The sequence below is a fragment of the Pan paniscus genome, chromosome 16 (genome assembly GCF_029289425.2).
Source record: "Pan paniscus chromosome 16, NHGRI_mPanPan1-v2.0_pri, whole genome shotgun sequence".
In the NCBI taxonomy this organism is placed as follows: domain Eukaryota; kingdom Metazoa; phylum Chordata; class Mammalia; order Primates; family Hominidae; genus Pan; species Pan paniscus.
The window spans coordinates 20,286,996-20,305,997 of record NC_073265.2 but is presented as its reverse complement, the minus strand read 5'-3'; the positions used below and the strand labels follow the sequence as shown (position 1 = coordinate 20,305,997).

The window sequence follows — 19,002 nt, the reverse complement described above, 5'->3', positions numbered from 1 at the left end:
CATACTGCAAAACTCAATGAAGCAATCAGATCCTGGCACCCATATGTGGGGTGCCCAGTTACACAGAGAGGGGACACAGGTGTGCTGAGCATACCCTCAAATACCCCAGGAGGCTCTACAGTCCAAAATGGCAGCTAACTCTTGGTAAAGTCCCAAACAAGCCAAGCACAGCCTTGCCCATCTCCACAGCTCCTCTTCCCTTTGGGTGGATATAGAGCCGTGCAGAGCATACCCATGTGTACATGTTAGCTCTCGGCCTGGCCAGCAGGTTTCACTGGGAAGGGCTGGATGCATACAGGTGCTGCCTAGGTCTGCACCCCACCTTCATGCTCATATATTTGCAGGTGCTTCCTGTGCTCAAGGGCTGTTCTAGGTCCTTTCCAGGAATACCTATTTAACCCTTCCCATTTCCTCTTCCCCACTTTACAGAGGGGGAAATTGAGAAAGGAGGAACCATCCCCAGGGAATGGTTGCAGCCAGTGAAGGGTTGGGAGGGTGGATGGCGAGGCTTCCACAAAGACTTGGCCCAAGAGAGTGGCATCTCCAAGAGAAGAGGCTCAGGAAGTGGTACCCCAAGTCAAAGCCTGCTTGGGATAAGATAGCGTCTCAGACCTGGGACTCAGGAACCTTCAGGGTCGAAGAGGGTAGGGAGGGGGTGCTTTGTTTCATGGAAGGTGTCAATGCCATCTGTGGCTATTCTTTTCTTAAAAATTAATATTTATTGGCCAGGCACAGTGGCTCACACCTGTAATCTCAGCACTTTGGGAGGCCGAGGTGGGTGGGTTGCCTGAGCTCAGGAGTTCAAGACCAGTCTGGGCAACATGGTGAAACCCCATCTCTACTAAAATATAAAAAATTATCTGGGCATGGCAGCATGTGCCTGTAATCCCAGCTACTCAGGAGGCTGTGACAGGAGAATCTCTTGAACCTGGGAGGTGGAGGTTGCAGTGAGCCAAGCTTGCGTCACTGCACTCCAACCTGGATGACAGAGTGAGACTTCATCTCAAAAAAAAAAAAAATTAATATATAAGTCAATTATTTAAATAGTTTTTCCCTCATATATACAAACAGCCTGTGAGCCTCTGAGGCATATCCAGGGGCCACACAGAGGTCAGGGCACCCTCAGTGTGTCCTCAGTGCCTTCCCCCAAGGGTCCCACTTAAGGAACCTGGAGAGCAGCACACAGGAGCCCTGAGGGAGTCCACTGGTTACAGATGGAGGGGAAGATGCTGGTGTGAACAGAGAGCTCTGAAACGGCTGCAGACTGCAAGGATCGAGGCTTACAGATGATCACACCAAGGTTGGCCATCCCTTTATTGGGAACAGAGACTCAACACATTCGAAATGTGATACTTGAAAAAAAAAAGTTTTTGCAAAGAGCAGCTTACCAATTCGTCTCTTGCTGCTTAGAAACAACACAGCAAGTTTATAAGTGCCTGCTAGGGATCTTGGGAGCCAAAGGAGTACTGCTACCCACAGGGCCATGGAAGCAGCCTTCCATCTGTATTTGATGTATGGCTCGTGGTTAAATCAAAGGCTCACCTATGCTCTACTATTCCCCAAGCCACATGGAATGTAACATTCCAGTTTTCAATATGTTTGACAATGAACCATGCTTTTTCTTGCAGCATTAATTTATAATAAACAGATCCAATCTCTTTTTAAATAGAAATGTATCTTTACATGTTACAAGTATCATTACATATTCTGCTCAACTTGATTTTATAATTGTGTTAAAGAATCATTTATCGGCGGGGCGCGGTGGCTCACGCCTGTAATCCCAGCACATTGGGAGGCTGAGGCAGGCAGATCACGAGGTCAGGAGATCAAGACCATCCTGGCTAACATGGTGAAACCCCGTCTCTACTAAAAAATACAAAAAATTAACTGGGCATGGTGGCAGGTGCCTGTAGTCCCAGCTACTCGGGAGGCTGAGGCAGGAGAATGGCATGAACCAGGGAGGCAGAGCTTGCAGTGAGCCGAGATCGTGCCACTGCACTCCAGCCTGGGCGACAGAGCGAGACTCCATCTCAAAAAAAAAAAAAAATCATTTATCAAATACCAATCAAATTGGTCTATTTGTGTACCTATCTGAATAAAATAATGGAGGAAGTATGTAATGCCTATTACGAGACATTACGGTAAGAATCAGCTTAGTTCATGGTGGCAAGAAAGTTTTTTTTTTTAACTTTTTTTTTTTTTTTTTTTTGAGATGGGGTCTCATTCTGTCACCCAGGCTGGAGTACAGTGCCATGATCTTGGCTCACTGCAACCTCCACCTCCCAGGCTCAACAGATCCTCCCATCTCAGCCTCCTGAGTAGGTGGGACTACAGGCGCATGCCACGAGCCCAGCTAACTTTCTGTACTTTTGGTACAGACGGTGTTTCTCCATGTTGCCCAGGCTGGTCTCAAACTCCTGAGCTCAAGTGATCTGTCCACCTCAGCCTCCCAAAGTGCTGGGATTACAGGTGTGAGCCACTACACCCGGCCAGCAAGAAGGTTTTAGAAACCAGAAGTGCCCCCAAACTGAATTACATTTGTAATTAGTCTCCCTTCTCTTGGCTACTTTCTAAGTGTCAGTTGCCACTGAAAGATAGGGTCAGAGTGGGAGTAAAAAGCACAGCTACGCCTACCCTTGTGGTGTGTGGCCAGTCTCACTGGGCCATATTTCTTTGCCACTCCTCTCAGGAGCCCCAGAGCACAGAACCCTGAAGAACCTTCGTCTGCAAAGGCCCCTGGCTAAGGGGTGAGAGGCCGAGGAGCTGGGGTTGGGGGCATCCAGACTTTTAGCTGAGACCTTTGTTTCTCAAGTCTGTCATCTTTGACATTGTTGACCTACGGATCACAAAGCACCATGAGGTGGCCAGGAGCTATGGAAGGGACTTCATGGCTATGGAGCTCTGTCCTCAGCTTATAGAGTGGGCACGTGCCCAGAGAGCTGAGTCACACTGATTAAAAGCACGAGGTGTGTTTATCCACAATACATCTGCTGATTGGTTCATGCCCTACCCCAGTGACCATCAACTCAGGGACCCAAAGCACTGTTCCAAAGGGATGCCAGCCACAGTTAACTCCATGGAAAGAACTGGCTGAGGGTTTTTCAGTCATGCCTGAAGGCCTGGAGAGAAGAGAAAGCAGGAGTGCACCCAGATGCCAGCCTCCCCCCAGGAGCCCTGCCTGTCCCCTCCTGAGCTACAAATTAGGCACAGACACCTGGATCCCCCACCAGACCTCCCCAAGACGTCCATGCCCACAGGAAGCGCATACCAGCCACCATCACCCCTGATTCCCAAATGAGGGCCCCAGCCATCTCTGTGTGATGTGCAGGTTCCTCCATCTGGCCACTCCAGGCTCCTGAGGACTCCACGCTCCCATGCATGGTACTGGAGTGAGAACATGTGCTCCAACAAAACCGCTTCTGAGAGGGGCTGGGAGGCAGCAGCACCAGCCACCTGTCCTACCTGCAGGACAGGAGCAGCCAGCACTCACTGCCCTGGATGTGGGGAGCGAGTTTTTGGTGGGCCAGGGTGACATCCTGGTTCTGCTCTCTGAGGAGACCCCAGTTGTCATTGTCCCACAGGGCCACATCTGATGTGTGCACAGAGCGCACCCTCTGGGGCTGAGAGCTTCACCACCCACTTTTGGCATGAGTTCAGGAGCCCAGAAATTGTCTTAGATGCTGAACGCTCTCTCAGCCTGAGAGGTTTTTCAGCGGTACAGTTTCCTTAATTCTGGTCAGCACTTTTTCCAGTTTTGTCTTAGTCAATTCAGGCTGCTGCCACAGAATACCATAGACTGGGTGGCTTATAAACAATAGAAATTTATTTCTGATAGTTCTGGAAGCTGGGAATACAAGATCCAGGAGCCAGCAGATTTGGTGTCTGGTAAGGGTGTCCTCCTCCTGGTCTACACACAGCCACTTTTTACTGTGTCCTCACATGGCCAAGAGAGAGAAAGAAGAGCGCTGTCGTGCCTGTTGTTATAAAGGCACTAATCCCATTCTCAAGGACTCCACCCTCATGCCTTAATCACCTCCCAAAGACCACACTTCTAATACTCTTACATGGAGACTAAGCTTTAACAGTGAATTTTGGAGGAACACAAATATTCAGTCAATAGCAAGCTTAGTCTATAGACCAATGACCAGTCCAAATATCTTATCTACATATAAACTTTAGGCCAGAGAATGTATGTCTGCCACCATTGGCCTTGATGCCCCAGCCTAGGGGCCCAATCCTCAGGGGCTGGCCTTGGCCTCACGTACAGGCTATAATTACTTCCCTCCTCCCTCTCTGCTTTGAGTTTAATTTGCTACCCCTTTTCTAGTTTCTTAAGGCAGAAATTTTGATTACTAATTTGAGACTTGTTTTCTCATCTAATATGAGCATTTTAATGCTATAAGTTTTCCCCTAAGTACTGCTGTAACTACACCATACAAATTTTGATGTGCTATATTTGCATTTTCATTCTGTTCAAACTATTCGTTAATTTCCCATGAGACTTCCTCTGACTTATGGATTATTTAGAAACAGGCTGTTTGAGTTTCAAGTTTTGGGGGATTGTTCAAATATTCGTTACTGGTTTATAGTTTCAGTTATGACATGAGCAAAAACATCATGATTTCTGTTCTTTTTAATGCACTCAGACTGGCTAAGAATATGTTCTGTGTTGGTGAATATTCCATATGTATTTGAAAATAATATATACTCTGCTCTTGTTAGGTTCTAGAAATGTCAATTACCTCAAATTCTCTGAGAGTACAGCTCAGTTCTTCTATATCCTTACTGGTTTCTGCCTACTTGCTCTGTCAATTACTGAGCAAAAAGTAGCAAAGTCTGCAGCTGTAATACATTTGTTTATTTCTCTCATTTTTGTTAGTATTTGCTTCATGTACTTTGAAGCTATGTTGTTAGGAGCATGCATACACATAGGATGATTATGTCTTCTTGGAAAATTGACCCCTTTATCATTATGTAATGTTCCTCTTTTTCTTTGGTAACAGTCCATGTTCTGGAGCCTACTTTGACATAAATATGGCTACTCTAGCTCTCTTTCCATTAGTGAATATCTTTTAACCTCCATATGTCTTTATATTTAAAATGGGATTCTTTTTCTTTTTTTTTTTTCCTACAACCTCAACCCCTCAGGTTCAAGCAATTCTCCTGCCTCAGCCTCCCAAGTAGCTAGGATTACAGGCACACACTATCATGCCCAGCTAATTTTTGTATTTTTAGTAGAGACATGGTTTCATCATGTTGGCCAGGCTGGTCTCGAACCCCTGACCTCAAGTGATCCACCCATCTCAGCCTCCCAAAGTGCTGGGCATGAGCCACAGTGCCTGGCCCTTACAATGAGATTCTTGTAGACAGCATATATGTGGGTTTTGCTTTTTCATCCAGTCTGACAATTTTATCCTTTAAAAGATATGTTTTGACCATTTTCATTTAATAATATTAATGATATGTTTGGATTAAAATCCACCATCTTGCTACCTGTTTTCTATGTACTGTATGAGTTCTTTGTTCCTTTTGTTTCTCTTTTGCTATCTTATCTTGGGTTAATTGAGCTTTTTAATGGTTCCATTTTATTTCCACTATGGACCTGTTATATCCCTATTTTTAATTGTTAGTGGTTTCCCTAGGGTTTACAATAAACATCTTTAATTAATGAGATTTTTTTTTTTTTTTTGAGACAGAGTCTCACTCTGTCACTCAGGCTGGAGTGCAGTGGCATGATCTTGCAGCCTCTCACTGCAGCCTCCGCCTCTTGGGTTCAAGTGATTCTCCTGCCTCTGCCTCCAGAGTAGCTGGATTACAGGCACACAGCACCATGCCCAGCTAATTTTTGTATTTTTAGTAGAGATGGGGTTTCACCATGTTGGCCAGGCTGATCTCGAACTCCTGACCTCAAGTGATCCAACCACCTTGGCCTCCCAAAGTGTTGGAATTACAGGTGTGAGCCACCACACCTGGTCTAATTAATGAGATTCTATTTTAAGTAATATTACTTGACTTCACATGTTGTATAAGGATATTACAACAGTGTATTACCAATCCCTCCCTCCCATTCTTTGCTATTATCAGACATTTTATTTTTACATCTGTTATAAATTCATAATGCACTGCTGCCCTTTGCTTTAGACAGTTATCTGTTAGAGCAATTAAAAAGAAGAAAAAAATGAATTTTCACATCCATTTATTCCATTTCCATCACTCTTAATTGTGTAAATACAAGTTTCTACTGGTACCATATTTCTTGCACTTTAACATCTCCTGTAGTTCAGGTCTGCAGGCAATGATTTGCTCACTTTTGTTTGAAAAACTCTTTATGTCTTCTTCATGTTTCAGAGATATTTTGGCTGGGTATAGAATTCTAGATTAACAGTTGTTTTTTTTACTTTCAGCACTTTAAAAATGTCACTCCATTATCTTCTGGCTTACCTGTTTTACCATGAAAAGTCTGTTGTAATTTGTATCTTTGTTTCTCTCTGTATAATGTATCCTCTTTTTTCTCTGGCTGCCTTCAAGACTTTCTTTTTGTCTTTGGGTTTCAGAAGTGTTAAGAGGCTATTATAGGAATATTTGTGGTGGTGTTACTTTTTCTGCTTGATGTTCTCTTAGTTTCTTAGATCTGTGTTGATAGTTGTCATTAATTTTGAAAAATTCTTAGCCATTATTTCTTTAAAATTTTATTTTGCATTGTTCTTTCTCTCTTCTGGGATTTCATTTATACAGAACTTAAGGTGCTGATATTGTCACACAGCTCTTAGATGCTGTGTTCAGTTTCCCACCTCCTTTTTTTCTGTTTCAGTTTGTGTAATTTCTAGTAACCTATCTCGAGGTTTACAGATTCTTTGCTCAGCTATATCAACTCAACTGACCAGCCCCTCAAAATCATTCTTCACCTCTATTATTGTGTTTTTCATTTCTAGCATTTTCATTTCTTTCTCGTAGATTTGTTCTGTATGCTGAAATTCACCATCAAATCTTGCATGGTATCCGGCTTTTCTATTAGTCCTTAACTTATTAATCAGTTATTTTTAATTCCTTGTCTGATAGTTTCAACACCTGTGTCATATCTGAGTCTTGTTCTATCAACTGCTTTGTCTTTTATCAATGTGTTGGGTTTTTTTTTTTTTTTATCTTTCCTTTCGCCTCATAGGTTTTTTGTTGTCGTTGCTGAAAGCCAGGCATCTTGAGTAGGACAGTAAAGACTGCAGTAAATCACTTTTATTCCTGGAAAGAAGCATGCCTTTCCTTTTGCTAGGTTTTTAGAGTCTAGGTTTGGACCAGTCTAGTTATGATAGCCCAGGAAGGTCACCCCCATCCCCAGATCCAGGGATACAGTGCCTGCCTAAGACAGATGCTTAATCAGAGTAACAGAAGATGACCCTTAGTGCACCCAGTGTTTGTTGCCCTACACTCTGCAGTTTAAGCTTTTATTCCTTGGTAGAGGTAGGATGGAAATATCTATGGAGACACTCTCTTAGAACTCCTGCCAGTCTTTTTTGGGAGAACCAGGTAGGTCCTGTGGAGAGGAGCCTGCAGGTGCGTGTGAATTTCCTTTATATCTTCAGCCCCCAGGGTTCCATATTATTTCACTAGCTGATACTGTTCCTTTACCAATTTAACCATTTTAGCTGAATGATTCTTACTGGGGTCCAGCTGAATTGGCCCTTCTTAAGCTCATGTCTGTCTCTCCTTGGAGGCACCTGTCTTTCCTTAGATATTGGATAAGTCGTTTTCCCTGTGACTTCAGCTGTCTGGTGGGTTAAAGATAAGTTGTGAATTTGCAGTTTGACTGGAATGTTTTCATGGCAGAACAATGCTCTTCCAGCTTTTCACATCGGAGACAAAAACCAGAAATCTTGATTTTTTTTAGAAAATAAGTACTCAGAATATATTCAGGCTAGCATGAGATGATGCCTATATGTTTCCAGGCTAAAAGACATACAAGAAGCCTTTCAAAAACAGAAACAAAACACCTTTCCGGCCTTTCTAGGCTCATTTTGAAAAGCAGTTGCTGTTCTAGACATTTACCACCAGAGGGCAAGCAGCTGCATGGCTGCTCCTCACTGGTAAAGCCAGGTTTCCAATAGGGAAATGTCAGGGTGTACAGTTGAGAAGCAGAGGCATCCTGAGCAGCCGCTGCTCACGAGGAGGACCTGTTTTCATGGCCTCCTGGCCGGAACTGTCCCTGGGCTCTGCAGCCCCAGCCCTCACCACAGGCCACAGTTCACCCTCTGCAGAGCCTTCCTTTGAGCCCCTCGGTGTCTTCAGTTGTGAGCAGGCATGTCCGTAGAGCCTCTCAGTACCTGGCCCTTCACCCCAGCCAGATTTAGGCTGCAAGGCTGCCGGACCCTTCTAGGTGGACAGGCACTAGCCCCTTCAGGGGTATTCCCACCGTGCACCAGAGCCCTGGGCAGCCCAAGGAGTCCATTCCAGCCCTGCTGTTGAGGGGAGGAGTCCCCAGGAACCCCATGATAGGGAAGTGAGGGTGACTGTCTGGGGTGCCGTCTTAGCTTAGGTGGTTTATCTGAAACAAACAAACCAAAATCACAGTGACTTAACACAGTGGAAGTCTAAAAGGAGTGTTCTCAATTGTCAGGCAGCTCTTCAGTGGAGATCTGCTGTCTTCTGCAGGCACCATGGAAGGGGAGTGGGGAGAGGCACCCCCATGCCTGAGCACATCACCCAGCACTTCCCACATTGCTTCTGCCCACAGACCATGGATGCCGCTAGGTGCCTGTTCCCCCTAAATCCTGGGGGCGGGGTGGCTAAGACATGGAGTGGTGGCTGGGCTGATGTTCTCCAACAGCAATTCTACCCTGGGAAGCGGGTGGACAGCCAGACCCAAAATGTCCAAGTTGCACCCACAGGAACTGCTTCTAACAGATTATTCTTGTTCTAGAACAATATTTCCTGAATTTGCTTGATTTTAAAAGCCACAGGAGATGCTTATTTAAAATGTCGCTTTTTGAGTCCCTTTCCTGGACACTTTGGTTTGGCCCATCCATTCATGGGGGCTTGGAACTCCCAGGAGCTGCACTGCTCTATTCTGGGAAACATTGTGGATGGGGAGAGCCTGTGCCACCCCCTGCCCCATGAGTAAGAAGCGAGGCTAACCCCTTCTCTGTTTGTGTAGTGACTCATAGAACTATGGGACAGGCTGCTGGGCACCACCCAAGGGAGACCTGTCTCTGAGCCAGCCCTGCAGCCCTCCCTGGGTGTGTCTGCCCTGCAGCTCAGATCTGGAAAGGGTGGCCACGTCAAGGCAGAACCCAGCAGGCTGCAGCAAAGCCAGGCCAAGCCACCCCTGACCTCTCAAATCAGAGCACTGCACTTTCCAATCCCAAGCCAGATTAATGAAAAGCCCGGAGCTGGTCATTGGTCAGCAAAACTGCATTTCCCTTATTGGCAGCTTGGGGAAGCTGGAGAAGAAGAGGTGCGGGGGTGGAGAGGGGAATCACTTGCACCCACTTTTCCTCTTAAGCAACACTGGAGGGCAGCATTGAGTCAGTTTTTTCCAATTTCTTACCAAATCAACTATTGGTGTTCAGTCTTCGATTTGATCTATTTCCTTGCCTTTTTGTTCTTGCCATGACACCCTTGCCATGAACCATGGGCACCAGCAAAGAGGCAAAGCAGCTGGTCCAAGGTGGCTGTGCTTCTCCGCTGTGTGTGACTCCCAGGTGTGGGGCCTGCAGGGGAGCTAAGTGGAGCCCATGGAGGAGGCTGCTGCTTGTTGCGAGGAAAGACTTGGGGAGACCATCTCCCAGTTCCTCCTGCCCTTGTCCCTGACAATGCCCTTGGGAGGAGTCAACCATGTCACTAGGCACTCCTCTCATCAGGTCCCCCAGCAGCTCAGAAGCTCCTAGAAGATCCCAAACCTGTAGATACCCCCTCCACCCTAGCCCTTCTGGAGTGAGCCAGGATTTCCCACGGGTGGTGAGTTTCACCACAGAAGTTTTGTGATGAGTCAATCCCTCTGAGAAATGACCAGCCAGTGGCACATCACTGCAATCTCCACCTACATGTGACCTCCTCAAAAGGACCCCCTGACCCCATCCGAAAAAGGCTTCACCATCACTGCCTTCTGCCTGGTGTTTACCCTTCCAGGGCTCATCACCACCTGACATTATGAGATGTTTGTTAACCTGCTTATCTGTCCCCAGCACAGGTGAGCTTCCCACGGGCAGGGGCGGGTGGGTCCATTGGTCCCAGGCACTGATACAGACTTGTGGCACAAAATTACAAACCAGTAGAGGTCAGCAACACCCTTGCTCACCTGACTTGCACATTCGGCCCTTCTCTGGGATGAGACAGGAGAGCTGAGCCCCAGGCCCACCTGCAAGGTGGCCTCCCAAAGTGTGCCTAACCTGCCTAGATCCTTCCTAGAAATAGCAGAAGCAGCAATAGCTTTTATCCCATTCTGATGCCCAATGGAGTATCTGCCATTGGACAGACCCAAAGAGAGCCAGGGTCCAGGTGACGCTTCCAACTGCTCTCCACTGTCCGCAATAAATATGAAAATTTAAAAACTAGCAATAGTGGTTTTGGTCTTCATGCTCCTGCTGGCACAGATCTGTGTAGATGTCCACTCGGTGCATTTGTCACCCGGACACCTGACTTGGGAATTTCCTTGCCATCCTGCCTGGGGACTGCCGGGGCTCCAAGCACGGCTCTGTCTCTTCTGTTCCAGCCGTGATCCCCCTGACGGATTCTGAGCACAAGCTGCTGCCTCTGCACTTTGCAGTGGACCCTGGCAAGGACTGGGAGTGGGGGAAAGACGACAACGATAACGCCCGGCTGGCCCAGTAAGACCCTACTCTGTCCCTTTCCCCAGCGCCCACAGGGAGGGCTATGGCTGGGGCATCCTGGGGAGGGACTGTACCACCCCTGCTCCTCCTGGGACAGCTGGCATGCAAGTGGACTGGGTGCTATAAGGGCCAGCTCAGACCATTTCAATAGGATATTCTTCTCTTGCCAGCCTTATCCTGTCGCTAGAAGCCAAGCTGAACCTTCTGCACAGCTACATGAACGTGACGTGGATCCGGATCCCCTCCGAGACACGGGTGAGCCTGGCTGTGCTGGGACCAGACCTGGCAGCAGGGTCCAGGCTGCTCAGCTCCAGTCTGACCAGGGTGCATCCTCCCAAATGCTCCCACATTCTTGCCTGCCCCTGCCCGGCCGCCCACCCCAGCCATACCCACAGCCCAGTAGCTCCCCCACCTCCTTTGACCTAGCCATCCCAGCTGCATGCAGCTGGGGCCACCCTGGCTATGGCTTGAAGTGGCTCTGGCTGGACCTAGTGGCTGTGTACACACATGTAGGCATGTGTGCATGCAAGCATGCGCTCTTGTAAAGGGATTTTTTGTCCCCCTATTTTCTGCAGAAGGAATAAACACGCCCACTCAGAAAACAAGCCACAGGCAAGTCACAACACAAAACTATCTGCTAAGATCAGAACACAGTGTGCTGCCGCAGAGCGGAATTAATTATAAACTGTGTGGGTCCTCAAAAAAAGCCAGGGAACTGAGAGCGCGATTCCTCGGCGCCCCCTTCCTCCCCTCCCAGAGGCAGCACACTGGTGGGTGGAGCTGGCAGGAAGGTGAGGAGAGGGGCCTACGCCCCATGAGACTGCCTGCCTCCAGAGGGTCGGGGCTGCCCCTGCTTGCAAACGCTGAGGGATTCATTTTAAGCATCTGACTGATTGATGTTTTTTGAAATCTCAGTAGTGAACTGCCAGGGAAAAGGATTTGTAAAAAACAGCCTGCAAGTAATTGGTCCTCTCCAGACATTTACTTAGTCTTAAAGTGGGGCTCACAAGGAATCAGTAAAGGAGTGGCATGAGTCAAGGAGTTGGGCGGTGGCCAGCACTGCTCAGTGCTCTCAGACTCCAGCCTCTGCCTGTATGTCATCTCCCAGGGCTCCATGAGGCAGGGACTGATACCCCATTTTACTGACGGCATAAGTGACAGCCAGTCGGTGGCAGTTTGAGTCCTGCGTCTCAAAGGCCTGGAGCACTCCCGTAGTGCTGTGGCTGTTCTTCAGCACCCACATGGGGAGTGATGGCAGCGGCTCGGGATGTAGAATCAGGAGGCTCTCGGCCTGAGAATAGCTCTGCCTGCAATTGCCAGGCCTCGGTGCCTTCATGTTAGATGCAGGGCTCTCAGCAGACAACTGTGGGAAGGGTCCTTCCAGCCAGGGACTCCTGAGCCCGCTCTCAGTGCGCTCCTGCTAGCACCAGGCACACCTCCCTTCCTGGCCCAGCCCGAGTGTCCACCCTTTAGTGTCTCACGCACGAGTCTGAGACACTTCACACCTTCCTATCCCAGGTGGGAAGGGGAAAGGAATTTCAGAGTGGGAGGTGGTGAGGGTCAGTTCTGCCCACCTTTGCTTTGGGGTGACCTGGTCATAGGATAGTCACCGACTCTTGAACTTGCTTGAAGGGTTTGAGGGGGGGACAAAAATTAAGTGGGAGAGCAATGGGCCTTCTCCCAGGCTCATCCCCTGGAAGCCAGGGACGCCTGTTCAGGTATGAGCACCAGTTCCTGCAGCACCCAGCGGCCAGCATGATAGGCCCTGCCTCTCGTCCAATGACACTCGGTCAGAATTCTCTCCTCACCCAGGGAGGTCCCTACAGAGTAGTAGTAGGTGCTGCCTGCCTCTCTGCTCTCCCACCTCTTTTCTCAGGTTCCCCTCACCCCAGATATGGTCGTGCCCCCCTCAGACTGGTTGACCTCATCAGTGGGTCTCATCAAAGAAGTGCTCCCCAGCGTCACCCCACCCCACCCAGGGGGACTTTTCTGGGAATGGGAACATCTTTTTTGCTGAGCGCAGGCCTATTTCAGAATCCTCCTCAATTTAGCATTCCACCTTGCCAAACTGAGTGAGAAAGGAACTCCTGAAGCGATTTGGCATCCCTGAATCAAGGGGGTGTTTGATCCAAGATCCGATGAATGAGGTTGAGTGCAAGGTTTCTGTCCCATGCCTGGCGTGAGGTGAGACATCTTTTCAGAGGAGGCACTTTTGTGCAGGCCCAGTGTCCTCCCCACCTGAAGGCCTCCATCCTTACAGAGGCCAGCCTGGGACCTGTGTCTGGTCAAGCAGGCGGCCTTGCCAGTGGGGGAAGGCCAGAGTCTGAACCTGACTGTTCTAAATTGTGACAAGGCTCTGGGGACCAAGACCAAGTAGGGTATCTGCACCCTGCTGCAATACCCCACTCAGGGTTCCAGGGTACCAAGTACCTGAGGTCCCCCAGAGAGAAAGAATGAGTACACCCCAGCTTCCCTGGCCAGAAGACACACGCAGTTAAGAGGTCCCTACATCCTTTTACTACCGCAGCAGATCAGAGCCCACTCCTATCCGCTCCTTCAGCACCGCCCATCCGGATGTCACAGTCACCAGAGCGACAGTGGGGACTGGGACAGTGAAGGTCCAGGGCCCTAGCCTCGGCAACACAGGGGCAAGGTGTGTCTTCCTCGCTGGCGCGTGGACAGCTCTTCTCTAACCACCTTCGATCCGGCCCTCCCTCTCCACACAGGCGCCCCTGGCACAGCCGGAGTCTCCCACGGCCTCGGCAGGGGAGGACGTGCAGTCCCTGGCCGACTCGCTGGACTCGGACCGCGATTCGGTGTGCAGCAATTCTAACAGCAATAACGGCAAGAACGGCAAGGACAAGGAGAAGGAGAAGCAGCGCAAGGAGAAGGACAAGACGCGCGCCGACTCCGTGGCCAACAAGCTGGGCAGCTTCAGCAAGACGCTGGGCATCAAGCTGAAGAAAAACATGGGCGGCCTCGGCGGCCTGGTGCACGGCAAGATGGGCCGCGCCAACTCCGCCAATGGCAAGAACGGGGACTCGGCCGAGCGGGGCAAGGAGAAGAAGGCCAAGTCGCGCAAGGGCAGCAAGGAGGAGTCTGGTGCGTCGGCCAGCACGTCGCCGTCGGAGAAGACCACGCCGTCGCCCACAGACAAGGCAGCGGGCGCGTCGCCGGCGGAGAAGGGCGGTGGGCCGCGGGGCGACGCCTGGAAGTACAGCACGGATGTGAAGCTGAGCCTCAACATCCTGCGCGCCGCCATGCAGGGGGAGCGCAAGTTCATCTTCGCCGGCCTGCTGCTCACCAGCCACCGGCACCAGTTCCACGAGGAGATGATCGGCTACTACCTGACGAGCGCGCAGGAGCGCTTCAGCGCCGAGCAGGAGCAGCGGCGCCGCGACGCCGCTACTGCGGCCGCCGCTGCCGCCGCCGCCGCCACGGCCAAGCGGCCGCCGCGCAGACCGGAGACGGAGGGCGCGCCGGTCCCGGAGCGCGCCTCTCCGGGCCCACCCACGCAGCTGGTGCTCAAGCTCAAGGAGCGGCCGAGCCCCGGGCCCGCGGCAGGGCGTGCGGCGCGGGCGGCGGCGGGCGGCACGGCCTCCCCGGGGGGAGGCGCGCGGCGTGCGGGCGCCAGCGGACCAGTCCCTGGCCGCAGCCCCCCGGCGCCAGCGCGCCAGAGCGTCATCCACGTGCAGGCGTCGGGCGCGCGGGACGAGGCGTGCGCGCCGGCCGTGGGGGCGCTGCGGCCGTGCGCCACGTACCCGCAGCAGAACCGCTCGCTGTCGTCGCAGAGCTACAGCCCGGCGCGCGCCGCCGCCCTGCGCACCGTCAACACGGTCGAGTCGCTGGCGCGCGCGGTGCCCGGGGCCCTACCGGGCGCGGCGGGGACGGCGGGGGCGGCCGAGCACAAGTCGCAGACCTACACCAACGGCTTCGGCGCCCTGCGCGACGGCCTGGAGTTCGCCGACGCCGACGCGCCGACCGCGCGCTCGAACGGTGAGTGCGGCCGTGGCGGCCCGGGGCCGGTGCAGCGGCGCTGCCAGCGCGAGAACTGTGCGTTCTACGGGCGCGCCGAGACCGAGCACTACTGCTCCTACTGCTACCGCGAGGAGCTGCGGCGGCGGCGCGAGGCGCGCGGGGCCCGGCCCTGAGCGGCGCGGCGCGGGCGGCGAGGTTCTACCTTCGAGGATTTCTTTTCCATTGTGTCGGTGTCTTTTTTACATGCCCTGGTCCACCGGAAGGCCGGCGCCTCCTCTGTCAGTGCCGTGTACGTGTTTGGTCAAACGTTCCTAATGGTGCCTGAACCTACACTGACGCCACTCAGGTAGTAGACGGATAGGAAACAAGTCATACTGTTGGAAGTGGGTGTGCTAGCCTAGCATCTGCCTCGTACCTATGGAAACTCAATAGCCATTGCAAGAGTATTTTTGTTCCTCAATAAGAGAAATAAAGAAATTCGCAGCCCTTTGTTTTAAGAAGGGAGTGTTTTACATGCTTTTTTTTGCTTTTTTTTTTTTTTTTTTCTCCCACCCTAGCGATGACCTCTTCCAGGTAGCTGTCCCTTGTGCGCGGTTGGTAGTACCCAGGGCTTAGAGCGAGCGCGCACCCGGGGCTGCGGTGGAGGCTCCTCTGTGAGCTCTACCTGCCTCCCATCCCGGGGCCTAGGAGAAGGCGGGTACCTGGCCGCCAGCTGACGCCCTGGTGGTCACTGTGGCCCTTTAGAAACACACAGCTCCATTTCATAAGCAAAACCTCCTCCCCCAGCCCCGGCTCAAGCACCATTCACACTGCCATCCAAGCCGCGGGCGGCCGTGGAAAGGGCACTGGACCACCCGTCTCGCGGGCGCCGTGAGGTACAGCGATGGCTCCCAGTGCCGGGCAGCTCAGGTGACAGGAGCTTTCCAAAGACACCTAGGGTCCAAAAAGCAGGGTTCCCATCTCACAATTTGGATTTGCTCATAGAGGAGCAGATAGGACAGCCTGCTCACATTTCTCCTTTGAAGGCACTTCCACAGTGGACTGTCGCTGGCGGGCCCCTGGGCGGTGACCATCGGTGCCCCAGGAGACAGCGAGGAATTGACCCTTTGGTCACTGTGTAAGCCCCCACTAGGCTGCTGCTCTTTCCAAAGGGAAGGGGCTGGGGGAACCAGAAAGGAAGCCCACCCCCACACCTGCATCTGTCTGGGTTCAGCCAGGTAAAGGGACTCACTGTGATCGTGGCCCCTCCACGGGGCAGGACGACCCTGCCTCCGTCTCGTGACACAATGAGGGAGCAGCCCGATCCCTGAGCGGTCTCTTTTTTGGTGCCTCCTACATTTCTTGAGGAAAAAAAATATGTGTCCTTAGCTACCCTGTTTTGAGCAGCAATATGCAGCCTCTTCCTTCCAAGATTACCTCCGGAGAACACCGTTCTTGGCCAAGGACACTGAGGAGCTAAATCTGCCTCACTAAGGAACGAGCTTGTTTCCAAGAAATGAGGATAAGATGGGTAAAATCCTCACTAACAAAGAATACTATAAAACCTGTGAGAGCCTTAGAATAGCTTCTAATAATCCTAGGACAGGAGAAAGCGCCTGGCTTTGCTGTGAGTGTATCCTCAGAAAAAGCAGGAGGTCGACCATCTCTTTACTGGAGCCAGCTTCTCCTCTAGAAACGATGCTTTTTTCCCTAACTAAAGAGCAGCAAAAACAAAAAAAGGGGGGGGGAGGGGATTTTTTTTACTTGTTTGAGAAATTATAATAAAATAATTGAGTATCTCCTGTGAGTAATGCCTTTTTGTTTTTAATTATTCTACAGCAGGTGGAGTTTTCAGTAATTTGTTCAAGTTTTGCATAAGTGGTTCCTTAAATCAAAAATTATTTATTAAATAGGATCTTTAAGAAATTTTTTGAAAGTTTTACTTTTCCTGCTGAACAATATTTTCAATGTGTGGTAATTACTGTACTAACATCCATGTCCCTAATATTACTGGGGTTTCTTTTATTACTCAGAAAACAAAAGTGGTTTTTTAAAAATCTCATGGAGAGGGCCTGTGGCAGCTTTCTGGACTGATTCTTCGTGTCACGCTGAGCAGCTGCTTTGGCATCCAAAGCTGTGGGATCACAGAAAGTGTTGCTTCAGGTGTGGATGCCGGCCACTCCTCATGCTCGTCGCTCTTAAAAGATTGAGACACCCAACCTTAAACATGCTCCAATAATCCGTTCAGAAACCAAACTCATATGCACAAGATGTCAAGGAGGCATAAAGTCAATTCTTGCTTGTTTTTTTCATTTCTTAATGTAAAAACAGCCAACCAGAAATTTCTAAAACTGGCTATGCTAATTCAGATATTTTCTTTCTCACGCTATCTGCCAGGTTTGTCTAATTAAAAAAAAAAACAAAAAAAAAACAGAATAAAAACAGTCCATTGTAATAGAGGAAAACCTTCCAAACCAGGCAGAGTACGTAATTATCAAAACACCAGGACCTATTCTACCCTTGCATTTCCAAGTTACCACCACCCATCACCATCTGATGACAGATGTGCCCTAAATAAGAGCCTGAGATAAAGCCACTGGCTGCATCCTGCACCCCAGCTTCTCAATGTGGTAACGAGGCGCCAGACGCCTGTAGACACCTGCTCCAGGCTGATACATTACCACTCAGTCCACATGACTTAGGAATAGCCATTTCCTTTGTGAGAGAGCTGGATCCATCCTTCCTCTAAACAGTATTAAAAATGCAAAGGGGAGAGAGCCGATGGTCATATTAAATGTGCTAGTCCCGTGCACCGACAGCATGCTCCTTGAGAAGAGGCGTTTACACCTTGTCCCTGGCCAGAGACCAACTTCAGCAGGCTGGCCAGAAACTATTAAAAACTGTGTTGACTGCATGTGGGCCAAGGGCTTCCCTCATGTTCCATGGCGTGAGGGCCCTTTGTGGAGCAGGGAGAAAGGGAAGAAGGTGAGTCCTACCGGGGTGCATGGCCCTGCTGCCCTAGCTGACCCTGCCTGAGAGCAGCCTTCCCCACCTGATCTGGCCACACTTCCCTTTCTAGGAAGGACAGGTGTCTCCAAGGGACTGCAGGTTTCCAGAGGATCCCAGATACTTCTAAACCCCTGCGAAGGTTATTTCAGAAATTTACTTTACATTTCCTGCACATTTGTTATCTGGGTAAATGATTTTTTAAATATATTGTTAAGGGAAGGTGTTTTTCAGTGTATTCTGTTTGTAGATTTTATGCTGTGTTACGTTGAAATTTTACAAGCCAAGTTTAAACTGTACTATAAAAATTATTTTTGTATTATTTTCAGAACATGCCACAGAGCAATATTTTGCACCCGTTATTGTCACAGGGTTGTCCCTTGGAAGGGTAACTGGAGGTGGGAAGGAGCTCCACTCTGGGCTCCGGGGTGTTAAACGCTTTTTGCTGCTTGTTCAAATACCTTCTGAAAGTGGGAATGTATCAATGTCTTTTTTTATTGAAAGCTTGATTTCCTTTTTTCTGTTCATGGATTTTGGTACTGCACCTTTCCTCTTAAATGAATACTTTGTATTCACTAAATTACTGTGGACCTTTTCCTACCTATTACCACCCAGTGGCATTTGAATCTATTTACAAATCGAATGTTTTCCCAAATGATTTAATTTACTACTTCTCATAGCTTACTGTCAAGAATTGGGGGGGTCTGAAGATAAAAGGACTCTCCATGCCCCCCAGGTGCACACCTCAGGGTGTGGACATCCTCCATGCAGAGCCCGCCCTGTCTCTGGGGAGGGGTCATGGGCCCATCACCCACCCCCACCCCCACCCCCACTTAGTTTCCACAAACTTATTTTGCGAACTATTCTACTTTGCAAAAATAAACTTAAAATATATTTCCCATTAGTTAAGATAAAAGGGCTGTACTTATCAGTGGTGGGAAATTTGTACAAGAAAAAACAGACTTTTCCAAATCCATGTGTGTAAGTTCCATTCCATGTGAGTCTTTTATTTACGAAGAGACCTGGAGTAAAAGCTGAAGGCATCTACTGTATGTTTGGGGCTCCTTTCTTTATGGCCATGATTTTTTTTCTCCTCATCTTGGTGTGGACTTTAAAATTAAGTACCCCCAGTGTTCTGTCCTTTTTCTTTCCTCAGTGCTTCTAATAGATAAGAAGAAATTTGTTTCTGTGGCTGAGCAAGCCCTGCTGGGCCAGACAG

General features: G+C 49.8%; 1 protein-coding gene across 1 annotated transcript in view; it reads left to right on the top strand.

Moving 5' to 3' along the window:
* OTUD7A (OTU deubiquitinase 7A) overlaps nucleotides 1-17,208 on the top strand; it is a 388,370-nt gene extending 371,162 nt beyond the window's left edge. The window contains exons 12-14 of the mRNA XM_034938456.4: nucleotides 10,703-10,817; nucleotides 10,991-11,075; nucleotides 13,547-17,208. Coding sequence (XP_034794347.2) covers nucleotides 10,703-10,817; nucleotides 10,991-11,075; nucleotides 13,547-14,971 — 1,625 coding nt within the window. The 3' untranslated portion in view covers nucleotides 14,972-17,208. The remainder of the gene's footprint in view (nucleotides 1-10,702; nucleotides 10,818-10,990; nucleotides 11,076-13,546) is intronic.
* Nucleotides 17,209-19,002: the final 1,794 nt, after the last annotated feature.